General features: G+C 37.1%; 2 protein-coding genes across 4 annotated transcripts; one reads left to right on the top strand and one right to left on the bottom strand.

The window, feature by feature from the left end:
- Positions 1–2: 2 nt before the first annotated feature.
- Positions 3–3,682, bottom strand: LOC106162697 (uncharacterized). Of its 2 annotated transcripts, none has more exons than XM_013540059.3 (2): positions 3,547–3,682; positions 3–771 (listed from the first exon to the last, which is right to left on the bottom strand). In XM_013540059.3, the coding sequence occupies exons 1-2, from the start codon at positions 3,611–3,613 to the stop codon at positions 452–454; spliced, it is 387 nt and encodes a 128-aa protein (XP_013395513.1). In that variant the 5' UTR covers positions 3,614–3,682; the 3' UTR covers positions 3–451. The 2 variants fall into 2 exon arrangements, with proteins under 2 accessions (XP_013395513.1, XP_013395512.1); XM_013540058.2 differs by lacking the exon at positions 3,547–3,682 and adding an exon at positions 1,169–1,762.
- Positions 3,644–10,346, top strand: LOC106162695 (uncharacterized). 2 transcript variants are annotated; one of them, XM_087003419.1, is made up of 5 exons: positions 3,644–3,789; positions 5,217–5,420; positions 7,097–7,254; positions 7,690–7,825; positions 8,092–10,346. In XM_087003419.1, the coding sequence occupies exons 2-5, from the start codon at positions 5,402–5,404 to the stop codon at positions 9,939–9,941; spliced, it is 2,163 nt and encodes a 720-aa protein (XP_086859545.1). In that variant the 5' UTR covers positions 3,644–3,789; positions 5,217–5,401; the 3' UTR covers positions 9,942–10,346. The 2 variants fall into 2 exon arrangements, with proteins under 2 accessions (XP_086859545.1, XP_013395510.1); XM_013540056.2 differs by lacking the exon at positions 3,644–3,789 and adding an exon at positions 3,810–3,996.
- Positions 10,347–10,494: the final 148 nt, after the last annotated feature.

Here is a 10,494-nt window from a genome sequence, read left to right as displayed (position 1 = left end):
TATAATGTTAATAATGTTTATTCAAAAGAGTGTTCAAGAGTCATTTCTTGTAAATATAAATTTAATATTTGTGCTTAATGGAGGAAAATTTACCGTAACACGAAGGCAAACTGAACCGCGGGACATAGGTGAGAGCGGCGGCAATCTTCATCGGTACCACTTTTACATGGTTTACACCTGTTATTGATACAGAATGATTAAATGTTACCATAAGAATTCTACTTAACGAAGACTATCTTCCATCTAGCACTTCTATTATAGTGACACTGAGTATGTTATGAAACGTTTTCTAATGAGTACGAATTCTCTGAGTAGAAGTAAACTGAACATGCTCGTATATACCAGTATTTCGCTATGACACAACATGAGTCATGCGTAAAAAAGGGTGTTCCTGGAAAACAGTTCGAGTTTTTTCGTAGAAATGTTTTATAAAACTACAGAAATTAGTCGGTTAGCGCCGAGGACTATCTTCCTTCAAAGCCTTGCCAGCCGCCAGCTGGTAACTTTTTCTCAAAATATTTGGGATGTGCTTGTATCGCTGTAACCTAGATGTAGGGCGGCAAAACGAACACAACCAGTGGCAATGTGACGAGGAGGTCCGTTTTCTCCGTTTAATGCTATCTTTGAGAATGACATCATTGTTGTTATTGTCTTTGTCAGTCAACCGTGAAGATACTGCGGTCTGCAGTGTTAGATGATCTTGTAAGTTCTGTAACCTTTTGGACTTTTCTATCCCAAGAGCCTTTTTGTTGTTCTCTTGATTAAGGTTTCCTGAAACAATTATAATTGAATTTATCAATGAAACATTTGATACTATTTAGCATGTAAAAACGTAGATAGTCATACACCAAATGTTAACATTTAAATGTTTGATTTAACTTTTAACGCAGTTTTCAATCTTTAAAATATGGACTACTAGGTGTAGGTATCATGCATGTAAACGTAGTGTGTACACGTGCCTTAAAGAAATGCCGCAATTGTTTTATGTACTATTTCATTATTTGGTTTTGTAATCTAAGTAAAAAGTGCTAAAACCATTATTATCATTTTTTTATTTATTTAAATGCTGGAGAGAGAGAGAAGGAGAGAGAGATAAGGAGTAATTAGGTTTTTGGCCATAAAAATGAAGGTCATATTATAATATATTACTAATTCCCCATAAAACTACCTGTCTTTGGCACGGCATCATCGCCCCGATGGTCAAAGATCGACCATGTTTTAACGGACATATCCCTGCCAGTGACAGGCTTGTCAGGAAAGTGTGCGATCATTAACAAATCCTGGGTAAACGGCACTACGGACGGCCCCGAGCAACGTCCTTCTTCCCCGCAGTTAACGTATAACGGTTCCATTCAACTAGGTTTTTTTTTCACCTGGAATGTTCTCTGAAAACTTTTATAGTAGCGTCCTGTGTTCTCCTGTGTTTTACTTGCTCAGACTCGCTGATATTAACACTTTGTTTATACGATAGTCCTCATAAAGAATCCAATCTGCTACTTTTCGTTCCTTTGAAAAAATAGGTTGGATTCCCGAATTCAAAGAGGCAGAAAAGTACCTATTTTTATGTCTCTGTCAGCAGTATTTTAGAGAGGTTCTATGCCATTGACTTGGATTTAACAAATGAACGCCAGACCAAGAGCCAAATGACCTGACTGTAGCTTATCTCAGACAGGTTTAATGTTACCAGTGCCTCATCTAGGCCATTTGTGGGTCATAAAATGGAGTCAGAAGTCAGCGAAAACGCTGCCCACTAAGGTCGACTTCAGAGACTTACCTACGTTTATGCCTCAGACTAGTTAATTGGATTAAAGAGATATTAAAGACCGCTCCATGGTCATTCGCCTTTACAGCAGATTTTGACTAACGTGGCGGCATTTAGCATATTTCAGCATAGCAATAAAGAATTGCTGGTAAATCTCTTAATTACAAAAACATTTTTGAGAAAAACTTTAATTATATCCTTGAACTTGGAAATAAATTACCAAACATGATGATTGTTTACAGATATATATTTAACTGTCAGTATTTATTTTTCGTACTTTTCGTAATTATCAAATTACAGATGTCAATAAAATGCCATTCTCCACCTACAAGGATGTGATTCTGTTGTGTTACAATGTATAAAACTTAATGTTGACGGCAATTTATTGGAGACTACTCCGAATTTCATGCACACATAAATGATTGTAATGAAGGCGCTTTATAAACAATTTACTTACGGCAAGAAGTTATAAAGTTATAACTTCTTGCTTACGGTAAAGCAAGGACATGTTTTGTCACCTCTTGGTTTTATTTGATAACATTTAAAATACGGTTGATAAAAATGCAGTCAGGCATATTTGGTTTTACTTACGGAATTATTGTTTTACCTACTCCCGATATATGGATATATCTTTTAAATAATATTCTATTAATAAAAATATATCCTTGCTAGTCCTTTTAAATTAAATATATTTTCTGGTATAAAGTGGTGGCACTTTACAACGGATTGAAAACACAATGTACAGCTAAAATAAGTTAAATTCAAGATAATATGGTTTAAGTATACAAGGTAAGGCGGCTGCTACCGCTAGGTGGTGTACATAAGCTGTTTTTAAGATGCTCCTGATAATTAAATGCTGAGAAGATTGCTTCTTTCCATTTAAGTAACCATTAAGAAGTGTTTTAGTATCAGTTATGTAGGACGTAAATTTGTTTGAAAAAATTGTTTGAAAAAAGTAGATGCTGATTTTTTTTATTAAATGTTTCATAATATCGGAGCATCAAAGATATTACTGACCACAAACAACTTAAAATTGAATTTGTACAATTACACTATCACTTATTGTAATTTCAGCTAAATTATAAAAGTCATGTCCTGAAAAGAAATGCGTCAATTAAGGCTAATTAGTCAAATTATCTTGCTCAAAGCGTCCTGTCCGGAAGCAAACCCTAGTAAACAAGATAGAACTTCCAGATAAGCACTTGACCAGGTGGGCTGGTGTTGTGTGGCTCTTTCCACTGTTCCAGCAGCGCCGCCCATTTGAGCAACGGCGCAAATTCAATGCATTCCGTCCTGCTGATTGCTCTCTCGAACAATACATTGGGAAATCTATAGTATCAAAACGTTTCTTGGCCACCCCGTGGGGTAATGACCACCACGTTATCCTGTTAAAAGGATTAACTTGGTAAACATTGTACAAGGGGTTACATAAACGCTAGGTCAGCTCAGGTGAAGGCAACGTTATATTACGTACGTAATGTGGGTGTATGTGCTTGGGAGAGAAAGAGAGAGAGAGGGGGGGAGAGGGAGGAAAGGACAGACTGAGAGCGAAGCAATATTCTCTTAACTACACTGTATTTCAAACGTAATTGTTTCGGCTTGATTGAAGGCATTTTAAACATGATTTCCCATTACTTTGTACAAAAGGAACTGATACACCTGTCCCGGCGATTCCGCAGTTTTGTGAACAATGCAAAAGATAAATAGCACTACATTTGTGAAATTTTGAGAAAATGAAGCAATGGAGGGGGTGATGGTATGGGGATAGGATGATGCTATCATACTTCTTATTACTTGCATGTCCTTTCCTATCCTTTTATACACTGTTACGTAATCCGGTGTAAATGGCATTCTCCTCTTCTATTCTTCTTCTGCCCTTAGCTTGACCTGCCACCTACTCAGTTGCCAAGGTGACCAGGAATGGGGGGTCTTAATTGGTGTGGGCCAATCAATGGAGCTGGTCAAGTCAACCTGAGCAGTTGATGGCAATCTCGATGGCCGGTGGACACCTGAATAATGGGGAGATGGTAAGATAGTAGAGCAATTTGTTGTTGATTTGCACATTGTTTAAGGGTGTCGTTCACTCTGGGTTCTGGTGTTAGTGCAGAGAAGACCCCGGAGGCGAAAGTGTGAAGTTTTCGCACCGTTGTTGTGTTCAGTGTAGTGAAAAAGTTATAGGCTGTAGCTTAGTATTGGAGAGAACTCCAGCGCCATGTTAGGCACACACAACCCAGGTGAGTTTTATGTTACTCTTTTTCTGTCGAAAATAATTATGGTAAGACTTTTTAAATTTGGAATCTACATTTTTCATTTATGGATTTTTTCACTAAACAAAGGCTTAGGTGGTATAGGGAAAAACCTACTACACAAATAATTCGATATCAGCATAAGGGTATATTCAGGAGCTAGGTGGTTCAGTATCAACTAAGGGATTAGCACGCAATTTATTGTATTGACCCACCAGAACCGAAAACTACTTACCTTTGGTGCTTAACCCGGAGGAAATTTATTACTTTCTTCTTACATACATTCTTAAACTAAGATGGATCACTTTTAAATTCCTGTAATAGAGTTAGAATGAACGTTAAAATACATTTCTTGCAGATATTGATTCAGTTGTAAAGATACTTTCGGAAACAACATCAAAGCGATTGGATATCTAACAATGGTGTTTGCTACGTACTTAATGCGGTTATGAGTGATTATGGTTTTATGCCAAGGCTATCGCAATTCTGGTATATTTACCCAGTGTAATTTCTTTAAATTTACCAAGACTGCGATAGAAAGAAGCGCGTAACTACACTGTTTCTTAAACCACCACGAGTATATTTCAGCTATCTTGATATCAGGGATGATTGAATTATGAATAAGGAAGATGATTAATAACAAATGTAAAGGGAATTAAATTTATTTAATAATCCTCTTTACATATGATTGGTCTGACCTGATGGCCCTATTGGTTTCATAAAACATTAAAATAGTTCGTCTGTGTTGAGGTGTGTTGACACACTCGGAAGGGAAATAAACACTACAAAAAAAAAAAAAAAAAAAAAAAAGCATAGAAGTTAACTGAAAGGCTAACAAAAAAGTCAATGTGAACTGTGAAAATACAAATTTTCTTTGAAATTGCACTTGAGCAAATTCTCCGGTAATTATATTAAACACCTTTGGACTTATGTCATTGGGTCCTTTGATTTGACGCTCAGTAGGGTCTTTTGTTTTCAAAGACATGATTGACATTTAAAGCTGTCCTTTATTGAGAATGTGATTTGTTTTATGATAGGAAAAAAGCATGCATTCGTCAAAAGGGACAGAAAGACACTGGTCCACCTCTGTATGGTAGCCGATCTCGCTAAAGAGCAAATGATACTTCACCTAATGTATAGGTGATTCAGGCTTTTCATTTTGTGGCATACTTTCATAATATCTATATTGTCTATATTCTTATTTTCAGCTATAAAAAACTACGAGTTTCCATGGGGAAGTTCGAGCGCATCTCAGATCAATCCATTTGTGACACCAGGAGCACAACATCATTTTTCCTTTGATGTTCCCGCTCATTTAGCCCTACGTCCGCCAGTACAATCTATACCACCTCCAACGCAATCACGTAGAAAGGCACTGCTAGCAAAATCAAAGATGACGGAGGCACAAGCAGGTTAGAATTAATGCTGAGTGATTTAATCAGTTATTTCAGCATTGTAATTACTCCATTAAAGCAGATATAAAAGACAGAGCAACAATGTTAAACTACAAAATATCACGAAAAGCTGGGTACAAGTATATCATATTACCGTTATGAAAAAATGCAAAAGTAAGGGTTTTGCTTTCAGCACGTTCGCATTTTGTATGGGCCATTCCGTGGTATTTTTTTGCCGTTTTGGAAGGACATTTGACACTTCATATGAAAATATCTAAAAAAGTAAAAAGATGGATTGCCTAGTTTTTATAGTCATTCCTCTATATATGTAAGTTATATTTAGGCAAAAAGTTAGGATTAAAAAGATAATAGTTAAGGAAAAATAGTAGTAACTAAAAAAGCACTCAGAGAGCGCAGACCTCCGCCAAGTCTCCATCCAATGCCGTTTCACCCCTGAATTTTCGATATTTTTGATTATTGATTATTGATCTGGATCACCACCAAAATCTAATCATCTGCTTCTTGGCCCATTTCTGACAGTTCCTGAAAATTTCATCAAAATCGGTCCATAACTTTTTGAGTTATGTTGATGACAGAAAGACAAACAGACAGACAGACAAACAGGGGTGAAAACATAACCTCCTTGGCGGAAGTAATTAGTGAGCAGCTTGTAAGGACATGAAATGGACATGTGATTTTAACTTTAAACTTTAACTCTGCTCTGTCTGTGGAGATATTTTAAAAATCAAGTCAAAATATGAATATTTGATTATTTCACTTTTTAGATATATGTAAAGTGTTTATGAAAAAAGAATTTAATTTGAAAATTTTGCATATATAAAAATCAAGTAAGCATCCGGGAAGGACGCTTTGTCCATTGCTAAATAAAATGTAAAACACGGCTAATAATAATATTTTATGATATATTTACCAACATAAATTTGATGAATAATATCAAAGGTAAACATGTCTTTCCATGATCATATATTTCATCTTCAAACATGTTACTATTTTTGACTATGATATGAGTTCTTATCTGCTCTGATCATATTTAAATAGCATTGGGGCATTTAAGAGAAAATTTTACCAAATTCATTAATTATAAATATAACAAATTCTCTAAATTATAGTAACTTCAAAATTATTAATTCAAATGAAATGTTTCTAAACATTAAATGACTCGACAGTCATTATATCCATATCTTCCTATATGCTCCTATGTAAATATCAACATCAAGTACGCTTCAGAAAATATTATTTAATATAAGGGGTAATATCATTTTTAAGGTTTGTAAGTTTTTATAAGAAGCTGTGGATAGCAGAAATAAGCATTAATTAATTTTCAAACACAGAGAATGTACCTTTAATTAAACGGAATGTAAAGCATTTCTTTTATTTTCTTATGTATTTTATATGGTTGTGTATAAAAAGAAGATGATATATTAACAGAGACGAAAGCTGCTTCAATATGCCCGTCTTTTACAGATAAACTGAGAGCTTTTTACCGTTCATTACATAAAATTGAAGTAGCTTTACTGCGTTATTTTAACACATTACTTTTCAGTAATAATTGTTCATTACATCTTGCTCTTTAAAAAAAAAAAAAAACGTTTTTGTTTACAAAGGAAATTTACAAACATTCCGGCGGAATTTTATTCTAAATCAAGCAATGCTATTTATCAAAATTATTTCAGATATGCGCGAGTGCGCTACTGCGAAGATTGAGCGCCACAAATACACGGCAGGGCAAATTGAATTGTTATTGGAAATTTTCAAAGAAATCAAATATCCCAATCTAAGGCAGAGAAGAATCATTGGAAGACGGATGGATATTCAACCGGAGCAGGTTAAGGTAACTGAGGAAAAGTTTTTTGCATTTTTTCCCTTACCTAATACCCTATGGTATCGTTAACAGAATACTTATTAAAGTACATTAACGATTGAGTGTGATGATGCTTGTGTGTAAATATGACAAAGACCTTTATTTGGGATAATGTTTTCTATCCGCTTCTCTTTACTTCTATAATATTTCTCAGTCTTGTTTGTTTGCGTTTTATTTTGATGATAAACATTTTAACAGTATCATCACCTGATACTTTTTAAGGCAGATTCCCTATATTTTGTAGCCCAAATATACAGCTTTACAGAAAGTCGGATGGCAATCAGTCCCAGTGTAATTCTTACACCTCACCTTAATGACAGACGAATTATTTAAAACAAGGTCTAGAATAATGACCTAGCCAAACTTGTGTTATTAGGACTAAAATTTACTTATTTTGTTCCTTAGACATGGTTTCAAAACAGACGACGTCGAACACTGCTTGAAGGGAAGAATAAAATCACAGAGAATGCCGGACAAAACAAGAAAGAAGCAGATACCGCCCAGCCAGAGAAAAAGCTCATATCTGACAATATCGTGAAAAGTAAGTATGCAAAATTTACAATGCCACTGAAGAAGATGTGTATTGATAATTTTAAGATTACTGCTTTCTCTGATTAAGGCTTTTAATTTAATTTTTTTTAACATTAGCACTGATCAAAACTCACTGATCTATGTTCATGTTGTAAAGTCGAGCTCCGCCTACATTACTTTACTTTTAAATACGTATTACATTATTTACAACTTCCTATACTATCGATGAGAATATTTTTAGTATGTGCTGTAATAGTTTTATCATTTACCATTCAGGTATTTTACAAGAACTGAACAGCCTCGGGGACAGTCAAGATGAAGCTATAAAGAAGAAAAACAAAGGATTCAAGCGAAAACATTATTGCAACAGTGAGCCTAAGCAGTTAGTGGAGCCAGCCGTTGTAGAGAAAAACCCACCAAAGCGTGTTGTCGTCGACTCGGACGCATCGCAGAATAACATTGGCAACAATGCAGGAACGGTGACATCACACCCCTCGGCAAATCAAAACGATGCTAGCGTAGCTCTTGATTTTACCATCCACAACAAGGACCAAAGAGTGCAAAACTCTAACACAAAAGGACTTGATCTGTCCATGCTAACTCCCCAAGACAGTGATATTATGCAAAAGATCACAGCAGCAGCTGCTGAATGCGGATCAGTCCCTGGTCTGCCATCTTACTCAAGAGCATCAGACGCGATAAATGGAGGGTCTTGCTCATTAACGGGTTCAACTCACGTCACCTCGGTAACGAACAGTCATACCCGACAGAACTCCGTTACTCTTGACTCTCATAACAGTAGACTTCAAAAGGGAACCTGCTCGCTACCTGTCCCTGCTACTGGAGGTAAACAAAAGGATGAAACGACAGACCAATTTGAAAAGGCAAACAGCGTGAAAAGTGACAGGTTGTCATCGCGCCACAGTTCTTATGATGAAATGTCTCAGTTATGGGGAGGACACGGGCAGAAAGCAGTGGTGGGTACTCCGGACCTTCATGATAAACTCTTAGGCGTCTCTGACGGCTGCCCGCCCCCTAATCGCGTTGCACCATCGCCGCTCACTGCAGAGTATTTAGCAATAACCAACGACATCAATGGTTATCCATATGCCACGCCTTTCTGCGCATTTTCTTCTATATTGGACACTGCTAAACCAGTAGGGCCTAAACCACCTTTATCAAAACAAAGTGCACTATCGGACAACTGCAGCATTCAGTCTGCTGATCGGCCTACTACTGACCGTAATGATCTGATTGAAGATAATGGTGTGATCCCACCAAATCGCATCGCCCCGCCGTCAGGCCCAATACCTTTCTTTCCTTCGCGTTTCACCCATGCTTCCCCTTTACAGGTCGCTGTTCCGGCACCGTCCCCGTACTTGCGTCTTCCACCCGGCACTTATCAAGGACTGCTACAGCCCCTGACGCCCGAGTCGCGAACTTCGTCCTCAGTTTCATATCTTCCAGATGATGTGATCGTTCGTCGCCTTATGAACTTCGCCCCAAAAGAGGTCCAGAAGAATCACAGCAGACAACCAAGTCGCACCTCAAGCATGTCTGATGATATCGATGTGGAGACCATCGACGACATTGTTGACGAAGGCAAAGATATCTTTGGGGAAACGACCCAAGATAAAGCTGAAGACATATCTGTTTCGCCTGCAGATGTACCTACTTCCAGCACGGCTGATATATCTGCACAACTCTCAGTCTTTCCTTCCACTAACGGTGCACAGTACCCCAACCACACAGTTACACCACACTCATCACTTCCTCCAACGTCACTCCCAGGACTTCAAGAACTTATGGCATACAAGACACCGACAAATGCATCTATTGGTCAGGCTGTTCACCAGCGTACAGGCAGCGTCAACAGTTTCTCTTTGACCAGCAGTGGTTCAAGTTCTTCTCCACCAAGTTTGGCCTCAAGTGGACTAGACGATTTATATATGAATGCCTCTTTTATGGCTTCAGCATCTCCTGGAAGGCTTTCATCGCTTCGGAATCATGTGGATCCCATGCGGTACTCGTTTCCTTACGGCACAAACAATCCCCTGTCTATGTATGATCATCACAGACCATTGACTGTGACGTCATTCCCCAATCCATTCTATGGGCAGCAGTAGAGCCTAATGTTCAGTCAATCAAAATACGTGCAGCTTTCATATGAAGACATCGCATAATTTTCATTAAAAAAAAAATTGATATTGAAGATTGGCCCCTTTTAATTTCCACCCATCTAGGTGCCGTTTATGTTGACATTGTTAATCGTTAATTGTATTTATCATAAGGTTGAAGAATCAGTTAGTCGATAGTATAATAGATAACTAAGCAAACTAGAACAATGTATCAATCTGGTATTTTTAAACAGTCACATGAAATGCATCTCAGAAAATATTTAATATTTTTATTGTAGGTGTCTGTCATGTTTTAGTAATTTTAGCAATTTTTCTCGGGTTTATTTGCAGAGGCGTTATAAATAACCTGTTGCATTTGTTTAGATTTTCGTAATAAATTCTTAGATATTTCAACAGTTTCTTGACCTTACTCGATATGGTAGCCTAAATTATTAACGTTTTGTAAAAAAAGGGACAAGACTAGAATACTGTATAAAGTAGTAACAGAGCACGATGCTTGCCAGTGACGGGTCCGGCCAGGTCGTTCTACATACTAAGAAGG

Source organism: Lingula anatina, chromosome 2, assembly GCF_051362555.1.
Source record: "Lingula anatina isolate TDL-2025a chromosome 2, LinAna3.0, whole genome shotgun sequence".
NCBI lineage: Eukaryota > Metazoa > Brachiopoda > Lingulata > Lingulida > Lingulidae > Lingula > Lingula anatina.
This window is presented reverse-complemented; position numbering and strand designations above follow the sequence as displayed.

Coding starts and splice junctions, on each gene's coding strand:
- LOC106162695 (XM_013540056.2), top strand. CDS start 3,975: ATGTTAGGCACACACAACCCAG. Junction 3,997..5,216: donor GTTAGGCACACACAACCCAG/GTGAGTTTTATG, acceptor TCTTATTTTCAG/CTATAAAAAACTACGAGTTT. Junction 7,255..7,689: donor TTCAACCGGAGCAGGTTAAG/GTAACTGAGGAA, acceptor TTTGTTCCTTAG/ACATGGTTTCAAAACAGACG.
- LOC106162697 (XM_013540058.2), bottom strand. CDS start 1,352: ATGGAACCGTTATACGTTAACTGCGGGGAAGAAGGACGTTGCTCGGGG. Junction 772..1,168: donor TGATGCCGTGCCAAAGACAG/GTAGTTTTATGG, acceptor TAATTGTTTCAG/GAAACCTTAATCAAGAGAAC.